This window comes from Corylus avellana, chromosome 4, assembly GCF_965113065.1.
Source record: "Corylus avellana chromosome 4, dhCorAvel1.hap1.2, whole genome shotgun sequence".
In the NCBI taxonomy this organism is placed as follows: Eukaryota; Viridiplantae; Streptophyta; class Magnoliopsida; order Fagales; family Betulaceae; genus Corylus; species Corylus avellana.
Window position 1 is genome coordinate 13,425,403 of NC_142493.1, and position 24,370 is coordinate 13,449,772.

The 24,370-nt window shown below is 38.7% G+C and overlaps 2 protein-coding genes and 1 non-coding gene across 3 annotated transcripts; all 3 read left to right on the forward strand.

Annotated features, from left to right (window-relative positions):
* The first annotated feature begins 3,827 nt into the window (after positions 1-3,827).
* On the forward strand, positions 3,828-4,710 carry LOC148586345 (uncharacterized). Its single transcript, XM_088515576.1, has 3 exons — positions 3,828-4,049; positions 4,147-4,250; positions 4,398-4,710. Exons 1-3 carry the CDS (start codon positions 3,828-3,830, stop codon positions 4,708-4,710), a joined length of 639 nt encoding a protein of 212 aa, XP_088371702.1.
* A 15,941-nt stretch (positions 4,711-20,651) lies between these two features.
* Positions 20,652-21,539, forward strand: LOC148586346 (uncharacterized). The gene is made up of 2 exons (XM_088515577.1): positions 20,652-20,882; positions 21,063-21,539. Exons 1-2 carry the CDS (start codon positions 20,652-20,654, stop codon positions 21,537-21,539), a joined length of 708 nt encoding a protein of 235 aa, XP_088371703.1.
* Positions 21,180-21,316, forward strand: LOC148586347 (small nucleolar RNA Z247). Its single transcript, XR_015912028.1, has one exon. It is a non-coding gene; the product is annotated as a small nucleolar RNA Z247 (small nucleolar RNA).
* Positions 21,540-24,370: the final 2,831 nt, after the last annotated feature.

The window sequence follows — 24,370 nt, forward strand, 5'->3', positions numbered from 1 at the left end:
ACACACACAACAATGGGATTTTCAAGATAGTGGGGGTAGACAACTTGCCGCTCCCAAGACGAGAGGCCTCTATGAGGCGAAGGACGATACTGACATAAGGGAGGAACTCGAGGATCTTAGGCATCAGCTTGACGCTATGACCCTAAACAAACCAGTGAATGTAGCGGATACTTACCAAGTTGACGTATGCGGGTTATGTGCCAGCCCAATGCACTTCACTCAAAACTGCCCATCTCTGTCGACAGATGCTGAGTACCCAACGAAGCAAGTCAATGCCTTCAATGACTACAAAAAACCCATAAATAGACCATTTTCTGAGACTTACAATCCAGGGTGGCAGAATCACCCCAATTTCTCTTGGAAGCAGAATCAACCACTGAACTAGGGAAGTACCTCCACTCAAGCTCATAATCAGTTCCGGCCAAGCTCGACCACCTACCTATCAGTGCACCACTCAAGTGCCACATCCTGCATCATAGTTATCATTGAAAGACACTCTTAAAGCAATCATGCAGACAGCTAACCATTCCATACAGTCAACCGACCAGGCCGTACAAGAGCTTAAGGGCACCATGGCCAATAGTAGAGACATACAAGAACTTAAGAATGAGTTTAGGGACTCAAAGAACTTCACTCATCAAGCTATGTCAAAGATGGAAGGGCAAATTGGCCAGCTAGCCAATCAAGTGGGGGAAAGAGAAAGAAGAAAGTTCCCAAGTCAACCTGTGCCTAACCCAAAATGGCTGTTCATTATTTGAAGTTCCTCCACCTCTACTCATGGTCAGAAGCATGTGCAAGCCATCACCACTCTGAGGTCAAGAAAACAAGTGGATAATCAAGTGGCCACACCTGAAGAGGCCACTGAGGCTACAAAATAAGAGGAAAGCCAGGAAAAGCCTGCAGGAGATGATGGACCAAACACTGTCATTTCGAGTGCTAAGGATATTCCTAGGAAGTATATTCCTAAAGCTCCGTATCCAGAGCGACTAATAGCTCCAAACAAAGGTTCAAAGTTCGATGCCATTTCGAAAGTGTTCAAGTAGATGCAGATCAACATTCCAATCCTAGATGTCATCCAGCAAGTGCCTTCTTACACCAAATTTTTGAAAGATTTGGTTACCATCAAGAGGAAGATGAATGTCCCCAAGAAAGCTTTCCTGACTGAGTAGGTCAGCTCTATTTTACAATACAAGATCTCTATCAAGTACAAGGACCCTAGATGTCCTACAATTGCTTGCATGATTGGTGACAACCGAGTTAATAGAGTTGTGTTGGATTTGGGGGCTGGTGTAAATATCCTGCCGTATTCAGTCTATGTTCAGCTGGGAATGGGTGACCTGAAACCCACTTCAATTACACTTCATTTGGTTAACAGATCTATAAAGGTTCCAAGGGGAATTGTTGAAGATGTTCTTATCAAAGTTGATAAGTTCTACAACCCTATGGACTTCATTGTCTTAGATACAGAACCTGTTATAAATGTGGAGCTCCAAATTTGAATCATATTAGGACAACCCTTTTTAGCTATGGCTAATGCCCTAATCAATTGTAGGACTTGAGTCATGAAGATATCCTTTGGAAACATGACATTGGAGCTGAATATCTTTGATATCAGCAGGCAGCCATTTGAGCACGAGGGGGTCAGAAGTACATGCTTAATCGAGGAGATAGTGGAGGAGACTGTCAATGACCCGAATATTGAAGACCCCTTGGGGGAATGCCTTATTGTACTTGGAGGTGACATTGACCTGGACACATTACTGGAGCAAGCTGACGCTTTGTTGAACTCAACTTCTGGGATAGAGACGGATATGGGGGAACCCACTGATCCATCTTCATCAGCAACTGAAACTGTCAAGCGGGAGTTGAAGCCTCTATTGGACAACCTGAAGTATGAATATCTAGATTCCACTGAATCTCTGCCGATAATCATTGCTGCTGATCTGGATGAAAATCAAGAACAAGAGTTGCTGGATGTGTTGAGAAAACATGGAGAAGCCATAGGATGGCCTATTGGAGACTTAAAGGGAATCAGCCCAGCAATGGTGATGCACTAGATTCACTCAGAAGAAACTACTAAAACCTCTCATGGGCCACAGAGACAGTTGAATCCAACCATGCAAGAGGTAGTGCGAGCTGAGGTGATCAAACTTCTGGATGCGGGAATCATATACCCGATCTCTGACAGCAAATGGGTGAGTCCCATCCATATGGTGCCCAAGAAGGCAGTGATTATAGTTATCAAGAACAAAGACAATGACTTGGTCCCAACTTGTGTCTTGTTGGTATGGAGAGTGTGCATCGACTACAAGAAGCTAAATGTTGTGACAAGAAAATATCACTTTCCTCTACCTTTCTTTCATCAGATGGTGGAGAGATTGGCTGGCCATGATTACTGCTGCTTCCTTGATGGCTACTCCGGCTACAATCAAGTTCCGCTAGATCCCGAAGATCAAGAGAAGACCACATTCACTTGTCCTTTTCGTACATTTGCTTATCTCTGTATGCCTTTCGGGTTGTGCAATGCACCTACTACTTTTCAGCGGTGCATGATCAGCATTTTCTCAGATATAGTTGAACGTCACCTAGAGGTATTCATGGATGACATCTTTCTCTTTGGTTTTTCATTTGGGGAGTATTTGCATTATCTTACTTTGGTGTTGGTACGGTGTAAGGAGATGAATATGGTTCTAAATTGGGAGAAATGCCACTTCATGGTGAAACAAGAAATTGTTTTGGGGCATGTTATTTCCCGTAGAGGTATCGAGGTTGACAAGGCTAAGGTCGATCTGATCTCCAATCTTCCGTCCCCATGGACAGTTAAAGAGATTAGGTCTTTTATGGGACATGTTGGGTTCTACAGAAGATTCATCAAGGATTTCAGCAAGATAGCAAGACCTTTGTGCAACTTGCTTGCAAAAGATGCTCCTTTTGATTTCAATGACAAGTGCCAAACAACCATTGAGGTTTTGAAGAAGGCCTTAACCTCCACACCAATCATTCAGCCACCTAATTGGGGAGTGCCGTTTGAGATAATGTGTGATGCTTCTGATTATGCTGTGGAAGTTGTATTGCGGTAGAGAGTGGAGAAGCTTCCTCGTGTCATCTACTATGCCAGCAAGACCTTGAATGACGCACAATTCAACTTCTCTACAACTGAAAAGGAGTTGTTGCCTGTAGTTTTTGCTCTGGATAAGTTTAGATCTTACTTGCTAGGATCTAAGGTCTGGGTCTACTCAGATCATGCTGCTCTAAAGTATCTTTTGTCAAAGAAAGATGCTAAATGTCATTTCATCTGGTGGATTCTATTGCTGCAAGAGTTTGACATTGAAATTTAGGAGAAGAAGGATTCCGAGAATATGGTAGCTGACCACTTATCCAAGCTGGTTGTGGACTTCAACCAATATTCTATGCCTATTGCTAAGACATTCCCTGATGAACAACTTATGCACATCTCCCAGACTGCTGCATCGTGGTTCACAGACATTGTGAAGTACCATGTCACTACTCAGATGCCTTTACATTAGGCCAGGCAAGACAGATCGAAATTCTTGGCGGGGGAAAAGTACTTCTTTTGGGATGATCTTTACCTGTTCAAATACTGCCCAAACCAGATTATAAGGAGATGGATTCATGAGAGTGACCACCAAAATGTCCTCTCCTTTTGCCATGATCATGTATGTGGAGGCCACTTCAACTCTAAAAAGACTGCAGCGAAGATTCTTCAAAGTGGATTCTATTGGGCTTCCATCTTTTGTGATGCCCATACCTACTGTTCAGCCTATGAGAGATACTAGAAGTTGGGAAGTATTGGAAGAAGGAATATGATGTCATTGAACCCGATCCTCATTGTGGAGCTATTTGATGTTTGGGGCATCACCTTCATGGGACCATTCCCTAATTCTTATGGATACCTCTTCATCCTTGTGGCGGTGGATTACGTTTCCAAGTGGGTGGAGGCCATTGCATGCAAGACTAATGATCATAGAGTTGTGCTGCAATTTCTGAAGGAAAATGTGTTCACGCGTTTTGGGACACCACGTGCCATCGTCAGTGATGGGGGAAGCACTTTTGCAACAGATTTTTGAACAGCTCATGAAGAAGTATGGGATCACTCATAAAGTTACAACTCATTACCATCCTCAGACAACTGGGCAGGTTGAGATATCCAACAGAGAAATTAAAAGGATATTAGAGAAGACTGTGAACCTGACAAGGAAGGATTGGTCTTTTCGACTCAATGATGCTTTGTGAGCATGCCAGACTGCATTCAAGACTCCAACTAGCATGTCTCCTTACCGACTCATGTATGGCAAGATGTGCCATCTTCCTGTAGAATTAGAGCACCGATTATATTCGGCTATCAAGTAACTGAACTTCAATCTCACCAAGGCTAGCGATCAGAGGAAGCTCCAACTCAATGAGTTAGAAGAATTGAGGAATGATGCCTACGACTGTGCCAAGCTATACAAAGTTCAAATGAAGAAGACTCATGACCAGAACATTTTAAGATCTTTTGAAGTTGGCCAGAAAGTCCTCCTTTACAACTCACATCTGCATCTGTTTCCAAGGAAGCTCAAATCCCGATGGACTAGTCCATTCATAGTGCATGCAGTTTCTACTCATGGAGCCATCGAGATTAAGGATCCCAAGTATGGAAATACTCTCAAGGTCAATGGTCAGGGACTGAAGCCGTTCTTGGAACTATAGATTTCGGAGATTGAAGAATTGCCCATGGAGGACCCAACTTCTTCTATCTAATCATCTGCTGTGGAAAGTCTGGGTGAAGACAGTAAACTTAGCGCTTATGGGAGACACCCCTCTTTCCTTCTATTTCTTGTTATTTGTTTTTGTTTTGTTTGTGATTGTTTTTGTTGTTGTGTTTTTCAGGACGAGTGTTTTCACGAGTAAGTTTGGGGGACATCTATCTGCTCATTCCGGTTCACTTTACCTCTCGGTATTGTATTTCTGCCCACATTGAGGACATTGTGTGATTCAAGTTTAGGGATATAAAAAACCGCTGTCCATTTTTCTTTTTGTTGTTTTCTTTCTGTGTGTTTCTTGTTTTTGTTTCTTTTTTCTATCTAAAAAACAAAAATGTGCTATGTTGTTATCAAGTTTGAGTTAAACTGTGACTATGGTTTGCATTTCATTGGCTTGCTTAAAGGGTTGAACACATCATCATGTCATTATGAGTCTTTTTAAGTTGAATTTTAATGAGCACATTAGCAAGTTTTCTGTGAAGTATGATGTTTGAGCTTAAGCTTGTTCTTGTTGAGCTTTGTTAGATGACTTATTGATGAATAACCTTGGCTTGCAAGATATAAAAAAATAAAAATAAATAAATAAATAAGGGGAGAAAGATCTTGTTCAGTTTTCCGCTGAGTAACTGGACCTCTTGCCTCATTAAGCATTGAGTATTCGCGTCAAAAGGTGTGAAGTTAACATTGATTGATAGTATGGCTACTTTGGCTTCATAGCCTTTTTGACTTGAGTTAATAAGCCCTTATGAATGTTCTACATCTAGTGTCCTAAAATCATTTGGTTTGAGAGTCACTGGCCTAACACTTGTTACATGGGTCAATTAGAAAGCTTAAAGGAGTTAGAAATTGCGTAGCCTACCAAAAAAAAATTGCATATCTTGCCTTGGTTGTTTCATCAGTTAGGGATTCTTACAAATTTTGTGGATCTTGTTTTGAGTTTAAGCTGAAAGCATCATGATTGTATGTTAATTTCACTTCACACTTTTCAGAACATATGATGTCTCAATTGTCCATTTTTTTTTAGTAATTTGATTATGGATTTCCTTTTGATTGTGATGATGGTGTTTGTCTTTTTAAGTTTGCTCATGAATCAAAACCATGATTTTTAGGGAACTTCTTTCTTGTTGACAACATAGTGTTTCAATGCTTGTGGGTATCATTCCTATTAAACCCTCACAAGACTTCACTCGTCCACTAGGGATCCCTAGAGGTTTAAAAGGCTTGTTGCATATGCTAAAAGCAATCGTCTCTTCCGCGAAAGAGGACTTATTTTTATTGCTTTCATTTTATTTTTTATTTTGTTTTACTAAGGGACTAGCAAAAGTTAAGTGTAGGGGGTGTTTGATATGTGTCAAATATTGCATATTTGAACCCCTTAATTTACTTTTGTTAAGCCGTTAGGTGTGTTATTATATGATGTTCAGGGTTAGTTTTGTGTTTTTAGTATTTTATAGGTTGCTAAGGGAAAACTACGGGATTTATGCGAAAGTTGCACATTTTGGAGAGAAGCTGCAAACGGGCCTACGATCGAGCACAGAATACTACGCTCGAGCGCACATGCGCTCAAACGTACCAAGTGTGTGATTGAGAGCACTTATTCGATCTTGCAGCGAGTTTTATTCTAATTCAACTTGTAAATCCTAGTTTTAGGCATATAAATAAATAATTATCAAACTAGTTTACAGAGGCTACGAAGTACGAAATTCCAGAGGAGAAAGAAAAGAGGTCTAAGGTTTTCTAACTTTCGGATCTCAATTTTGTGATTTCATAAGTTGTTTCATAACTTTGTTTCATGTATGTAATGTTTCCCAATTTAATGCTTTAAAAGCCCTATTGTTTTGCTTCTAATCAATTGGATTGAATGATACTTGGATATCTTTTGTGATTCAAGGATACACTTGATGATTTAAGATAATTCAATACAATTGATTGCTTGGTTTTATTTGCTAAGAATTAGATTTCCCTTGTGATTTACTCTCTGGATACAATTGATGTTTTGATGAATGTTGGATATCTTCTTGTGATTTACGGATACCGTAGATGATTTAATTGATATTAGATTTCTTTTGTGATTTGGGTTATGAATTGATGCATAGGATGTTTTGATTATTTATTTGAAGCAATAGTAAAACAAACCTAAGATTTATTTGTGAGAACTTTAGAAAATATTATAGATCATGGAACTATGTTGCTATGAATTTGTGAGTGCGGATTCCGAAACCCTAGTGCTTCGTCATTAGATTTCATTCACTTTAATTTGTTTATGCTTTTGATTTTTTGTTCAAACAAAAATCTCTAAAAAATTAGAACTAGGTTAGGGTTTAACTACTTTCGATTTAAATTTGTTTTGAATAATACAATTCTCTGAGAGATCGACCTCACACTTGCAAACCCTGTTTCTACAAATGATTCGTGCACTTGCGATTTAATATAATTTGACACAACATCCTCCTTATGGAGTTAGTCTCTCCTCCTCTAGCGAATCCTCCAGCTATCGTCCGAATCTCTCCTATCACATCTTTGTGCCTCAAGTCTCCACGTTGCCGGCTCCAGTTCCGGCGCCTATCTCTTCCTCTGTCACCATGATCCCTGGGTTCATCTTCCTGAGAATGGTTCTCCCTGCCTCCTCCATCTTGGCGCGGGTGGTCCCGTGGACGGTATTCCCAGGCACGATGGTCTTGGTCATTCCTTGGTTGATCCTTCCGACCCCCCAAGAATTGAAACAACTTACCATTCATGATAAATTTTTTTATCAATACCCTCAAGGCTAAGCATCCATCGGTGTAGTGACCACTAGCTTCATGAAATGCACAATATCGATCATTGTTCTTCTACGGAGGATTCCCGATATCTTTGCTGACCGGACGAACTGTGGATCCTTTTTGATCTCCAGCAACACCTCTGACACCTTACTATTGAAAGGCTTGAAATCATAGTCCGGGTACTTCTTCTTTGAGGGCTTATGTTCTCCCACTGCCTTCCGAGTTTCCTTCTTTTCTTCCGTCTTTTCTTCCTTATGTTCTAGCTGTCTTGTATTGTCTATCGCTTCCAGGGTATCAACTTCGTTAATGAACTCCTCTACTTTGCTCATTAACTCCCGAAGATTGCCAGGTGGCTTCCGCGCCATCTTCCTCATCACCGGTTCTTTGGTCAAGAGCCCATTGTAAATTGCTGAATATATCAAGTCATCCGAAGGCTCTTCGTTTTCCGTCTTCTCTAGGTTGAACCGAGTTATGAATTACTTCAGGGTTTCATCAGTGCACTACTTTAGAGTTAGCAGATAGGACAGTGGATTCTTCCGAGTCTGTGAAGTCATAAATTGAGTTAAGAATACCCGGCCTAGGTCTTCGAATTTGTCAATTGAACAATAACGACCCCGATGGGCAAATCAATTAACTAGTAATTGATCCCATGGCTCGTCTCCCAGCCCTATCCCTCGCGGGACAAGACTCAAGGATTTCAACATTTTTTCAACCTTTCTCGTCAAAACGAGAAAATCTCAGTGGAAGACTTTTGAAAACTATAGGAAATAGAGAGCAGTAAATTTAACATCCACACAACATGCACCAAAGTAAATATAAAACCTCATAATACATAGATAACCATCAAATGTACCGGTCATCAGACCTTCATCAAAATAGGATTACAATCAATAACATAATATCATAACATTGTTCCAACAAAAGATTAACAGATCAAATCCTAGATCTAAGCTTAAGTAGGGCTAACGAGATTAAAATCTCATTCATATCATCACGGGCAGTTCTTCCATCCTTCCACATAGACTTCAACCGAACCAAGTCCATGTCCTCAAAAATGACCCAAATCAGATCTTGCACAATTACCCAAGTCTACTCCGACGACATCCTCTTCTAGGATAGTTAAACCGTGCAAATATTCGTAATGATAGGAGAAAACATAAATAAAAAGGGGGGTAAGTCTAAGACTTCGTGAATATTAACACAAATAATGCCCATGCCAGTTTAGTGATAAACTCTAATTTTTAGTAAAGCAACAGTTCCATCATGACAGTTTTACATAGGTGTGATATAGATATATAATACATGCATATGATATAGAGTGACAGTCATAGTTCAACAGTATGGTTTACTCGAGATATTACCCCTTCCCAACAAGGTTGGTGCTGTTCCGAGAGACCTGTAATACAATGCCAGTCAATAACAGCAAGACTGAGTCCAACCTCAGGTGTCCTACACCGCAATGATGTATGTCCTGTAGTAACCTAGCCATTTGGGAAGGGCTGCACCAGGTCACAAAATCATTGGATCCAAAGCCCACATAACACTTACACATTTGACTATAAAGCTAACATGTATAATAAGCGTATGGCCATTATACCGCATGTACCGGTGTACCATGTCATACGATGCAAATTATCTTGTATGTATTTTACGTGCATGCTTTTACAAGTCCCACTTTCTTAACATATTCAGAACAACGTATTTCACAAAAATGCTAGAGTTCATGTGTAGCAAGTATAAATCGTGAGAGTTGCAAATGTACTTGTTTTTTCTACACACAATAGTCGTGCAAATGCATGGAAAATAACAATGAGCATTATGTGAGTTAAAACTTATTTTGGTCGTATAACGTCTTCGAGTATTTCAAATGATCCGGGATCCCTAACTATGTGGAAAACCTTCTACTAGTCCTATTTCTATCAAAACAACTATAAAACAAGAAAATAGGAGCTATCGGACGGCTAGTTAAAATAAAGTCCCCTGTCACACTCTGGACCGTACGTCCGGGCTCGGGACTGTACGTCTGCTGTGATACTTCGGATCGTACGTTCGGTCGTGAGACCATACGTCCACTTCGAGGTTTTCAGGGAAAACCTCATTTTGTCTACTCGTCCTCCTATTATCCAAAACCAAATTCTAAGGCTATCAAACGGCTTCATAAGGTCTCCAAACTCAAAATGAAACCTCCATGCAAACACGATCATGCTAAGTCTAAACAACGCTATTCTAAACAAGATTTAAAGCATAACTAAAGCTAAAGCTAAACTAAAAAGTCAAACAACAACTAAGACAACATTTAAGCAGCATAACGACGTAAATACGAGCTAGGCTTAAGAGCGTTACCACTTTGAAGCGAGACTTCAAGAACTTCCCTTCCGTTAGCACCAAACGCTCACAATCTCACAAAGGTTTCTGGCAGCCTGGGGGCGAGAGAGAGAGGTTTGAAAAACTAAAGGTGTAGTGGGTATTTATAGTTGAGGGGCTCTACCAACTCTCCAGAAAAGCAGCGAACGTCTGCCAACCCTAGTGTACGTCCGGTACTATTTACACAGTGGTCCAAAGGCTGCCTCGTACGTTCAGGTATTATCCAAAGGGTATTCCAAAAAGAAACGTACATCCACATGGTCCCGCGTACAACCGTGTACTATTTGTAGAGCGTACGTACGATGGTCCCCCCGCATACACCTGCACTACAAACAGAAGCATACGTCCGGTCCAAATTACCCTTCTAGTATCCTTAGTTACCCAAAGCCCAAATTAACCCCCTAACTAAGCTACTTAAGCTTAGTTAATTATTTGGATCACTACATGAACTCAAGGGCAGCTTCCTGAACCAGTTCTGGGCACTTCCTGATAAAGTGAGGGGGAAACGCCCGGCAAGCCACCTCGTCTAGGATGCCAAGGAGGCGTACATGTGACCAGAAATCCTCCAAGTGCTCAATCGAATCTCCAACACCCTTGTAACTCATCATAAGAGGGGCCTTGAATTTTTCGAGCAATCGGTACTCTTCCATTCACGGGGAGAAAGGTGAACTGGTTCCCTACAGTACCTTCTCCAACAAGGTGTCCTTCCCTTTATTCTTCCTCTCCATCTTCATGTTGGTGAACCTCTTGTCAAACTCTGTCATCCTCCAATTAAGTTCATCATCCTTATCCAGGATGCCACCAACCTTGCTATCATTCACACGGATTTCCTCCTTCTAGTTTACATGCTGTTCGAAGTTGTCTTCTTAGTGTCCTCCTCCGGGTCGATTATGAGTATCAACCCGGCTATTGTGTTCTTCTTCTTCCCGCCTACCATGGGTTTCCTCACGGTGAGACTGCTCGGATACCAGTAGAAGAAGTTCTGCATTCTGCCGTGTCAAGGCTTCAATTTGCGCTGTCATTGCTGCAAAACGTTCAAGATCTCCCGGTTCCGGTTAACGGGGGAGGTATGTTGTGCTAGACCAATGGACCAACCTGGTTGGCTAGTCCCGCTTGTGACTTTCCCTGCCGAATTGACACACTTCCCAATCGCGTTGTGGCCACCATGATGAAATTTTTTCTTTTTTCTTGCTTTTTCTTCTTCTCTTTCTTCTTATCCAGGATATGATATCCTCAGAATGCAGTAATCCTTATCTTATTCTCACAACCAATCAGAATCCAATTTGGAACTTAAACCATAATAGTCTATTCCTAAACTAGAATAGGAATGTCTTTGTTCTCAAATAAGGGTGTAGGTATAAACTTGTCTCCAAACGCCATTTTTCTCCTTCAAATTCTTTCCCGATTTGCAACAGGTTCCGACTATGGGCTGACGTTGGCCAGAGATCGACGAACGGCAGTGGAGTACGGATCTGCGGGGAACGGCCGTGGAGTGGATCTACAGCGAACGGTGGTGTCGCGGGTCTGCAGGTCCGGCGGAGAACGGTAGCGGAGTGGGTCTGCGACGAACAGCTCTGTCGCGGGTCAGACGCGAACGAATCTGTCGCGGGTCTGCAGGTTCGACGGTGGACAGCAAGTCTGGTGTGCAGATCTGCGATGAACAACTCTGTCGCGGGTCTACAGGTCCGGACCTTCGGCAATCTGTGGCGAACAGCAACGTGGAGATCGGTGAACGGCGATGCTGCAGGTTCGGCGAACGGCGGTCACGCTGGTGGAGGTTCCGGCAGTGTCCAGCGATCGGCGTCCCACGGCTGCCTGGAGATCACGGTGCTGCGGCTGTCTGGTCGCAAAGGCAGCGGGTTTGGCTTGCTTTTGCGAACGGCGGTCGTGAAGGCAGCACCGGCAGTCCGATTTGGGTCTCCGGCAGTGGAGGGTCGCACCGAGCGCTTTGGGTCTCCGGCGGGAGTGGGTCATGCTGACGCTGGCTCCTGTATTGGCTTCGACACCACTGACGTGGCAACTGTTGGACTTGGGTTTTTCTTGTGTTTATTTTCGCGAACAGTAGCTGCAAATGTTGAAATTTTTTTTATGAGAAACGGATTAGTCGATCCCACAGCGTCAAACTATTAGTACAGTTTTTTTTTTCACGGTCGATGCACTTTCTTTGGGGTCTTTAATATGTGTTATTGTGCACTCCAAATCATTATAAAAGAGCAAAATTATTCAATATGATCAAAGAAACTAATTCAGCTTTAATCCGTAATTTTTGATATCAGAGAATATTTATTGGTGTTGGATTAGGATTTTTGGAGCTTGAGTTGGATTGTACTCTACTTTCTCTTTATGGGCCGATTCTTAGTTATTGGGCTTAAAATTTGGTAGGTTTATAGTGTGAATTTATCCTCAACAAAAATAAAATTGAAATTCACAAAATCAAACATTAGCATTAGCCTATAGTTCTGATACCATGAAAATAAAAATAATATAAAAAATAAAAAAGCAGAAGAGACAAAAATAAATACTATAGACAAAAAAAATATAATAAATTCTCGCATCAAGTTTTTTTTATTATTTTATATTTCCAAATCTGTTTTTCATTTGTCGAATCTCTTTTCTCATGGCTCTTTAGAAAAGCTTTGGATGTTTTTCTTTGGCGAGGATGATTAAGAGATCCTTGTTCCTAAAATCTTTCGAAATGTGTGCCTTCCCTCACTCTTCTTTCCCTAAGTGAAGATTTATAAAATCTTTAAGCTTTTCACCATTTGAGATTCTTAAGTTGTTTGAAACTGTACCATACACATCCCGTTACCACCAAGAAACCTACTAGAGGAGTTTGTGAAGAGATGCACTTGAAAAAGATTGGCTAACTCGGAGGCAAGCGAGAAACTTGTTGTCATGTGAAATCTTAGAATTACAAAGGGGATTTTATAAGTTTTTTTTGCATGTACTTTAATCTTTTTTATGATAATAATTTTTTAAGTTTGACTACCCTAAAATGGGTTTTCCTTATGATTTGCTCTTAGTATTTTCCGCTTCATAACAAAATTGCTTGTATTGTGAATGTGTTGATTATTATTTAGTATTGAAATTTAAATTCTCTTATATATTACAGCAACTGTGATATGTGATTTAAAATTGAACTGATCCTTGAATTATCTCCCTCAAATTACTACTTTGTTATAATTAACATCTTCCGTTAGCATTTTTCGTCAACTTAGATGAAAAAAGTGTCATGTGACACAACATTAATTTTTTAGACAAAAATTTACCAAAATGCCCTCATTTTTTTTTTTTTTTTTGGTGAGGTTGCACAGTGGAAATTGCTCCTTATATTTATTAAAAATAATAATAAAAGAAAAACCATAGGGCCTAGTCGTAGGGGTGGTTCAATCCCTCCTTAAAATAGCACATAGGGATGGTCAAACTACCCACAGTTTTTTTGTAGTTGCTTTTATTTTTTAAAAAATAATTTTTAGAGTTATTTTGAAAATTTTAAGTTAAACACGTTGCATGTATGGCGCACCGCACACGTGCAGTGTTTTGTTTTTGTCTAGTTTAACATTAATTGCTCACGAAAAATATAACTGTGGACCTGTGCTGGTAGTTGGGAACTTGGGAAAGGGAGAATTAAGTTTATTTACTAAAATAATAATAATAATAATAATATTGGTGTGTAATTAATTGGAATATATTGAAGCCCAGATTTAGGTGGTATTTGATAAATGGGTTGACCTAGACACTGTAGTTGATATAGATTGATGTGAAAAAAAAAAAAAAAAAAAAAGAGTAAAAATGTTTTATATAAAAAAGTGAAAAAGTGGTATGAAAAAGTAAAAAGGTTTTATTTTATAGTGATTTTTTTATTTGAATAATAATAAAAAGTTAATGATGTAATATAAAAAGTTAAAAAGTTAAAATATTTTGATGTTAATTTTTTTTTAAAATGGTGATAAATAGTATTTAGGCCAACTCCAACCCTTTTACAAAACAATGCCTTAAACTACGAATATGAGCAAAGTATTATATGGGCCTCATCTATTGGTTTAAGAATCCTGATCTTGTGACTACAGGTAAATCTGTGGGTAGCGTGGAAAACTTCAAATCAATTCCCACTTTCACTGAAAAAAAAAAAAAAAAAAAAAAAAAGAAAAAAAAAAGGTGGTGCTTTTTTGACAAAACAAGAAATGTTGTGGATTTAGTGTCTTCTCCTCGAGTGGAGATATGAGGTGGACTCTAGTTTCTAAAGTTTGTTCAACTGGATTTTATCTAGAGAATGAAATAACATGGACGGTGCTAATTTGTCGAACATTCTCCTTGAACGAATAATGTAAAAATTTGAGGTATCAACTTTTCAATAGTTTTTTTTTTTTTTTTTTTTTTTTTTAAGTTTTACTAATGTGAAGGTGAATTGGGTTAAGAGTATGGCGTGTAATTTTTGACATGATCTACGAATTTAACACGAAATTATAGATTTAGGGCAAATGGGTCTTACTTGTTTATTTAAATGGGTCCGTTTAAAGCTGACCTGTATAATCTTATGTACATACTTTAACACGATTTGAACCCAATACAAAATTAAAGGGTTATGATTAATGAATTTAATCAATTTAATTAAATAGGTCGGACTATGATTAATACTTACGGCCTATACACATGCTTCAACACCATCAAAACCCGACACTCAAACATAAATTACCAAGTATAGTTGAGAGGGATAGATGTATCCCGAAAGCAATGCATGTGAATTGGGTTCTTGTATGTTTTTGAATGGCTTTTGACTTTTGTGACTATGTTGGACTGTGGATCACAATCCAATTAAACGTTCAAATTCTCTCTTTCGGCTTTGGGGAGACCTTTTCTTTTCTCTTCTTTTCTGGGTCTTAAGTCTAACACGCGAATTAGATTCGCCGCGTCCTTCCTAACGCCTGACGCTATGCCGGTTTCATTCTGGAACCGTCACCTTTGATGGTTTTTTCGTTTATTTGATCACTTCAACGCCCATTGGATTTTTTCTCCTTCTAACTTTTTTGTTCTTTGGGCCGCTGCACCTTCTTTTGTTTTTTTTTTTTAACGAAAATATGATGATTTAATTAATTAAATATTACGAGCATAAAGCTCGTACAGAACAGAGTAAAAAGTTTTTACAGTACAAAGTATAAAGTTTTGCAAAAATCATAACTACATGTTATGAGATTACAAAATCATAAATACAAACAAAAATTCTTACAATATCTATGACTTTAATCTTCCGCTAACCCATATACAAATAGGGTCTGCAGCTTCCCAAAATCTTTCAAAATTTTCTTAAATTGCCTTAAAAATTTACCAATTTTATAAATTTGTCATTCCAAAATGATTTTTTGTCTCCAAAAATAATATTAGTTTCCCCTTTTAATTTTTTTTTTTTTTAAGTTTTGCTCCCCAAAAATAATATGTGTCGTTTTTTTTTTTTGACATGTCCGCACAATAGGGGGAAGGAGCATTCAAATTAGTGACCTCCGCTTCATTAGGCGTGGTCTCAACCGATTGATCTACTTCTTGGGAACAATATGTGTCCATTTTAATTATTTTTTATAGTTTTGCGCTCTCCCCAAAAAAATAATATTTGTGTTCCCTTTTTATTTTTATTTTTATTTTTTTTATTTTGTTTATTTTAACTCTGCCCCTCTTTCAATATAAAAACCTAAAATACCCAATTCATTTAGTTTCCCTTTATATTCTAGTTTGCTTTTAATTAAAAACTCTTCTCCTCAAATGGAGATATGAGGTGGACTCTTTCTAAAGTTTGTTCAACTGAATTTTGTCTAGGGAATGAAAGACAAAGAACATGGATGGTGCTAATTTGTCAAACATTCACTTTGACCCAACATAATGTAAAAGCAAGATGTTAGGGGTGCCAATTTTTTTACTAACAGAATCTTAATAAATTGATGTATAGCTCATTGATTGGTACTCATTACACATTTCTTTTAATTAATTATTTTATTTCTCTCCCATTAATGAGTTAGATATTAGTTTAGTAAGTAAAAAATTTAGTACTCCTAAGATTTCTCAATGTAAAAATTTGAGGTATCAACTTTTCAATAGGTTTTTTTTTTCAATTTTTTTTTAATGTTAAGGTGGGTTAAGAGTAAGGCTGATAAATTTTGAAACGACCCACAAATTAAATGAGTCTGATTAAGGTTGACATGTATAGTCTTATATACATGCTTCGACATGACTTGAACTCAATACAAAATTAAATGGTTAGGATTGATGAGTTTGACCTATTTAATTAAATGAATTAAGTTATGGTTAATCTCTATAACCTATACACATGACTGATGCCTCAATACAATCTGAACCCGACACTCAAAACATAAATTGCCACGTCTAGTAAAGAGGGATAGATGTATTCCAAAAGCAGTGCATGTGAATTGGGTTTGTTGTATGTTTTTGAATGGCTTTTGTAAATATGTTGGACTGTGGACCCACAATCCAATTAAACGTTCAAATTCTCGCTTTCGGCTTTGGGAGACCTTCTCTCTTCTCTTCTTCTTTTCTGGGTCTTAACTCTATAATACGCGAATTAGATTCCCGCGTAATGCCTGACGCTATGCCGGTTTCATTTTGGAACCGTCATCTTTGACGGTTTTTTGGTTTATTTTATTAGATTACTTAAACGCCCTTCGGATTTTTTTCTCTTTTTAACTTTTTTGTTCTGTTGCCGCCACACACTCTTTTTTTCTTTTTGAAAGAAAGACATTACAATTTCATTGATAATAATCACGAGCATAAAATTCTTATATCACAGAAGCACAAAGTCTTGAAAATGTAAATTATAGCCGAAGCTACAAGTATACTACATCACTTAAAATCTCCACTAACCTATGACTAGTTTTCAGTTGAGATAACAGATCTGCATAAGACAGATGCAATCCAATGCATAAGTAGCGCAAATTCCTCCTCGACCCAAAAGCCAGGATAAAGTTCACGTCCACAACTCAAAGGTCTAGACCAAAAATCACATTCACGACACAAAGGTCTGGACCAAAGTTCAGTTCACTTCCAAGCAGGCAGATCGAGGGGCCAAAGCCTTATTACAAACAGAAGCAAGAAAACCGAAATAAAATGTGGGCGAACCAAAGAGGCAAAGCCTTACTACAAGCAAATAACAAGAATGAAATGCATACAGGGAAAAACAGGAACAAAGACAATACAAGGAAAGTAAAACAAAACGGGAACAGGCACACGCAACATGGATGCCGATAATGCACTTGCCGGAGACCGACACTGGAAGGGAACGCTGGAAGCTCGACGCGGCGGGGACGTGGAAAAAGGCCCAAAACAGTGGACGGAGGGAGGCAAAGTCGATCACCAGCTGGCCGGAAAACCATCGCAGCAGGGGGCGTTGAGGCCCTTCGCTGGAGGGGCGCGAGGAAAAACCCAGAAGCGGACAGTGGGCGGCAGAGCAGGCAGAGGAGATCAGCGGCGAACACAAAACAAAATTGGGGAGAGTTTGAAAGAAACCCCCAAAATTAGCACCCACACCGAGTGGCACACAGGCAAAGTTACAAGAACAACACACCAAACACACAGCAAAGAAACAGAAAGGAAAGGAACAGAAAACAACCATAGAGCCCCGCTAGAGACAAAAGCAGAACAAAGAGGAAGGGGCGGTGGAGAAGGGGTAGGGAGGAGGCAACCCAGGCCAAGGACATCAAGTAAACTACTGGCACCCGGTGTAAGGGCAGGTGAGAGGGAGGAGGAAGACAGCAAACGGTCATCCCTCCTCCCCTCACCATGGGGGAGGGGACTTACCTGAGGCTGTGGCGCTAGAGAGAAAACCCCCACACACTCTTACTGCTACTGTCTTGCTATTCAAACATAATAAAATAACTACATATTAGCACCTTCAATATATATATATATATATATATATATATATATATAGCAATCTCATATACCATTTACCATAAAATAATCAACTTTTTCTTGTAATAAATATATTATTGAAATTAAAAACTCAAAAAATAAATTAAAATTAGATGAAGATCTAGGGATTAAATAAGATTTTTTCCTTTTGATTTAGAGAAAGGCTACCATATACCGGGTAACATAAGAAGTATATATTACTCCTTTAATATATATATATATATATATATATATATATATATATATATATATATATATATATATTTCATTCATAAAGAGAGATTAGGATTAGGGCCGCAAACACACTCGAGCTTAGTTCAAATTAGCTTGACTCAATATAGATCAGTTCATTTATTAAACAAAGAAAGTTTGAAAAAACTTCTAGACTCTTTTATCAAACGATCCGAACTAGTATAAATTTGTGTCAACTTGTATAAACTTGTATAACTTTATTTATATTTTTTTTTTTAATACTTTAACTTTATAATGAGAACATCTTAAGCATTTAAAAATTAAAATAATAATAATAATAATTATCTTCATAATGTGACATATATAGTTTGAATTATTGTAATTATAAGTCTTAATATGTATAGATATAAGTGTATGTGTATACATATTGGTAGATTTGTGTACATTTATATGTGTGTGTATTGAATGTATACATATACTATAAGACAAACATATAGCTAGATTGGTGATTAGAGAGTTAAGATTAATTCTAGTTAATTTATCTAATTGATTCAAATAATAAAAACCTTAAGAATAATTAATTAAGTAATCATTAGTATGAATTTTTTTTAAAAAAAATACAATGAATAACTCAAGTGAATAGCTTGTGAATAAGCTCGAGCTGGTTCAAGAAATAATTAAATTATTTAGAGTTTGAGCTCAGCTTGTGTTTGATAAAAATAAATAAATAAATCGAGCTTGAACATTTATATTCACCCTGATTACAATCATAAATATAAAATAATTATAACAGAAAATTGGAGGACATTTTAGGCGGTGGTGGTAGAGGAATAAATTCCCTGCAGTCAAAGAAATTAAAGCCCATGAAAAGCTTGCTTGATACGCAAAAGCCACTAACGGAATTAGCTTAATTGCTTTTGGTTAATTCCTTCCGCAAAATGGTTCTTTACGTTACTGCGTAAAAGCATCCGATCCGACCAAATTCAGCGATTCGATTCGTTTGATGATTTGGTTCTTCGATCATTATAATTGTTTTGTATTGGGCGGTTTAAATTATTATAATTTAAACCATCCCATTTTACTACTTATTCCGTTGGGAGAGGGAGTGTGGTTTAACCCAATACAATCAAAATTGAATTTTCTATAAGCATTAATATTAATACCACACGCATGCTTTAATATTATATATAGTTAATATGGAATAATAGGTGTATAACACTTCAACATTAGGTTCTTAAGAGGTAGCTCAATCGACTAGAGACTATGCTTTATGAAGTATAAATTATTAGTTTGAATTCCCTTCTTCTATTTTCCTCCTAAACATGTCAAAAAATAAATAAATAAACATGATTAGGTCCTGAAATATGTATACGAGTGTTTTGAAAAATTAATTGAGTTATATGATACATTAATTATCTGGCACATAAAGAAATATTTTAATTAATTTATTTAAGAAGTTCCTTAAATTGCTTTCAGGTTATATATTCCTCGAAACATGTTTTTTTTTTAATCGATGAGAATTCAATTTATTCACTTTAGTGGAAAAATCTAGAGCTAAAAACTCTAAACAACAAGAGCAAAATGCTCTAGGATAACAACATCAAAAATGCTATTAGGGGTCTCTTCTATCCAAATCTTATCACTACTCTCCCTAATTGCAGCTTTAGCATGCCCATGAGTAGACTCGTTAGCCGTCCTTCTAACATGGTAGATTCACAACTTCAAAAAGCCTTCAATACTTCAAGAATGTCTCCAATAATATGCCCATACTTGCACCAAATGGAGCCCTTCACGTTAACAACCTCAACAACTTGCTTGGAATCTTCCTCCAAAATAATGTCCCTAAACCCAAGATCCCTATAGAATTCAGCTACTCCGAGGGCCCCTATCGCTTCACCCGTGACTGGGTCTCTGGGTCTTGTATGGTCTCCAAGGGTCGGCTCAAAGCTCCAAAAACAAGCACCTTATCATCCCTGATAACCACTCCCAATCCTATTCTTCTTTGTTTTCAATCAATTGCAATGACCCAATTCACCTTGTATTTGCCACTGGGAGGATTACTCCATTTCTCCACCATCGTAGGTTCGAGTATTGGATCGTTAATCCCCCCACTAAGTTGAGCTTTCTTGTACTGTTGTAGGCTATCCCCGGCCCCACTAACCAATTTATTAGGATGCACCAATGCATTCCTTCTCATCCAGAGGCATCTCGCCACCATTGCACAAATCCTTGTCCGTGGTTTGCATTTTTTGGACCCCGTTAAGGATAAAGATAAGTCTCAAGATAATCTCTAAGTTCAAATTCAAAAGAGTCTCAAAGATAAAGCTTCTCAAGATCAGGATTATAAAAGGAGTTAGAATTTAAATTATATGTTTCAGAATTCAAATGTATTTCATATCTTTTAGAATTCAAATGTATTCTCAAATCTGTAAATTGTTATATATTGTAATAACTTTAATTATAAATACAAAGCCTATACCAGTGTTAAGGTAAGGCAGTACATTTGAAAATACTTCTGATTATCAAAGTCTTTATGGTATCAGAGCTATTTTTTTGACTCACGTCAGTTTTTATTTCCTGCCACCCATTTTCATTTTTTTTCTTTTCCCATCTCACTACCCATTCAAATTTTTTTTTCTCACTCCTCTCAACCGCAATGACTAATGCATCATCTTCCATTGTGGTTCCCACCCCACATGCTACCATCACCACTGCAGCCACCACTATCCACACTTCTGTTACTCACAAGCTTTCAAAAGACAATTATCATTTGTGGAAGGCTACTATTGTGCCCATTCTCAAAGGCCACTCTGTCAATGGCTTCATTGATGGCACTATCAAACCTCCACCCCAAATCATTGAAGTCGTGTCGTCCACCACTGATGGAGTTGAAATCGTCGAAAAGAAACAAAATCCAGCGTATGCGACATGGAACTAGCAGGACCAACTCATCCTGGGTGCTCTTACATCCTCCTTAACGGAATCCATCCTCACTTATGTGCTCGAGTGTACCACTTCCCATGATCTCTGGTTCACTCTTGAACGCCTGTTCACCTCTCACTCTCAGGCTCGCCTTATGCAAGTTCATCTCCAACTTGCTACCCTCAAGAAGGGTGATTCCTCTATCTCAGACTATTTTCATAAATTCACAAGCCTCGCGGATACTCTTGCTGCCATTGATCAACCACTCAATGATTTTGAGCTCACTACATTTCTCCTTGCCGGCCTTGGGTTTGACTATGACTCCTTTGTTACATCTATTACCACCCGTGTGACTCCTATGACAATTGATGATCTATATGGGCATCTCCTTGCTCAAGAGCACCATCTTTTTCACAATGCTGCAACACTAGATGCTGCCCCTGCAGATGCAAACTTTGTGACTAAAAATAGACCAACCCGTGGACGTGGAGGCTGCCATTCTCCATCCAATTTCAATTATGGCCATGGTGGGAGATATTCCCAGCAAAATCGTCCACCTTACCAATTTGGAAATCAGCGTGGTAGGGGGCGTGGTGGACGATCCTCTCATTCTCAGTCCTGACTTTTTTGTCAGGTATGTCTAAAAGCTGGTCATGGAGCTCTCACATGTCACCACTGATTTGATGATTCTTTTCAACAAGAGCATACATCAAATGCTCATGCCTATGTGGCTGCACCTCCCTCCCTTGTGGATCATAATTGGTACCCAAACTCTGGGGCTTCGCATCACATCACTTCGGATCTTGCCAATCTCAACTTGAAGGCCAAAGAATATGGTGGTTCTGACCAAATCCATGTTGGTAATGGTACTAGGCTTTCTATCAAGCATATTGGGACTGCCCAAATTTCTAACCCTTCTCTTAAATTTCAATTAAATAATGTTCTCCATGTCCCTCAAATTCGGAAAAACCTATTGCCTGTGCATCAATTTACCAAAGCTACAAAACTTATTTTGAATTTCACCCATATAAATTTTTTGTAAAGGACCAAACTACGGGGAACACTTTTCTGTAAGGGCAGAGTAATCACGGGCTCTATATCATTCCTCCTTTTTCATATGTCAATAAAGTTCGTGATCCAACTGCTTTGGTGGGTGAACGTGCGTCTGTGTCAAGTTGGCATTCCCGTTTGGGTCATCCGGCTTTTAGTGTCGTTCGTCGTGTCTTATCTTCATTCAAGCTTCCGTTTCTACAAAATAAAAAGGACTCCACGCCCTATACTGCTTGCCTTGGATCCAAGAGTCATCAACTCCCTTTCTCCAAGTCTCTACATCGTAGTAAATTTCCTTTAGAATTAATGTACACAGATGTTTAGGGTCCTTCTCCCATCTATTCAAAATCTGGTTTCAGATCTTATGTTTCAATTATGGATGATTTTAGTCGCTATTCCTGGCTTTTTCCAATTATGTGCAAAAGTGATGTCTTTGCTATTTTTGTTAAATTTCAATCTTACGTTGAACGATTTTTTAACAGAAAAATCAAGTGTGTCCAATCTGATTGGGGAGGCGAATACCGCTCTCTCCATAAATATTTTCAACAAAATGGCATCACTCATAGACTATCTTGTCCTCATACCTATCAACAAAATGGGGCTATTGAAAGAAAACATTGACATATTGTCAAAACTGGATTAGCTCTTCTCTCTCATGCATCTGTTCCCCTTCATTTTTTGGAAGATGCTTTTGTCACGGCATGTTATCTTATAAATCGAATGCCAACAAACACTTTACAAAAAAAAATATCCATTTGAAATTATTTTCAAAATTCAACCTGACTACAATTTTTTTAAGGTTTTCGATTCAGCCTGTTGGCCAAACTTACGACCCTACAACACAAATAAGTTGCAGCCTCGGTCTGTCCAGTGTCTCTTTCTTGGGTATAGTCTTTTACACAAAGGTTACAAATGTTTGCATATTCCAACCGGTAGAGTTTACTTCTCACGAGATGTGATATTCCAAGAAGAAATCTTTTCTTTTTCCCAGGCTAAAAAATAGCCTTCTTTGTCCTCATTTAATGCATCAATTTTGGGTCCAACTCCTTTTCAACTCTCTCTCCTCCAGCCCGTGAGTTCTCTACCAGCAGCAAGTGTGCTCCTGCATGCTACTTCACATGCACCTAGCCTCACCCACGTCACTCCTCACATGCCAAACAATCCTTCTACATCTACACAAAGACCCACCCTTGGGCCTAGACCAACACCCTTATTAACTGGTCCCTCAATGGCTTCCCAAGCACCTCCCACAAACACATCTACGACAAGTCCCTCTCAAACTCATCAATTTCTTGCCACACTTGTTGAAAATCCAGCCCCTACCCCACCTGAAAATCACTCAACAACCGTAGCTCACCCAAACTACATTCAACCCGTGAACCCCCTTGTCTCACCCACTCCCACATTTCTTGGTCCCCACATTACAAACCAAAATATCCCTACCAACACCCATTCCATGACTACAAGAGCCAAACATGGTATTATCAAACCAAAAATACCTACTGATGGTACCACAAAATATCCTCTCCCTCATGCTCTCCTAACCGAAGCTAACTTGGATTTGGTAGAAACAACTTGCTACTCTTCTGCCATCAAGCATCCAGAATGGAGAAAAGCAATGAATTGTGAATTTGATACATCGTTACAGAATTGAACATGGAAATTAGTTTCCCCTTCGGAGGCTCAAAATATTGTAGGATGTAAGTGGGCATTCCGCATCAAAGAACGGGCTCATGGTTCGGTTGAAAGATACAAAGCACGTCTTGTTGCCAAGGGCTTTCATCAACAACTTGGTGTGGACTTCGGTGAAACCTTCAGCCCTGTAATTAAACCCATTACGGTACGTATAGTTCTTTCTATTGCAATTACAAATGGCTGGCCTATTCATCAAATTGATGTAAACAATGCATTCCTACATGGGGTATTATCTGAAGAAGTTTATATGACTCAACCCCTTGGATTTACTCATCCTCAATTTCCTCTGCATTTATGGAAGCTGCAAAAAGCTCTTTGTGGGCTAAAACAAGCGCGTCGAGCTTGGTTTTCAAGGTTAAGCACTCGCTTAATTGCTCTTGGTTCACATGGTTCAAAATTTGATACGTCATTGTTCATATATAAATCTACTGCCATGACAATGCATGTTCTCATTTATGTAGATGACATAATTATTACGTGCTCCATTACTACTGCCATAATTGATTTGATCTCAAAATTACACTCTGAGTTTGCTATCAAAGACCTTGGAAGTCTGAATTTTTTTTCTAAGAATTGAGGTTCTATATCATTCAGGAATTACATACCTATCTCAGCAGCGGTATATCCTAGACCTCCTAACTCGTACAAAAATGGGTGATGCAAAGCCGATTGCCTCACCAATGGCTACATCAACAAGTCTCTCGGCCT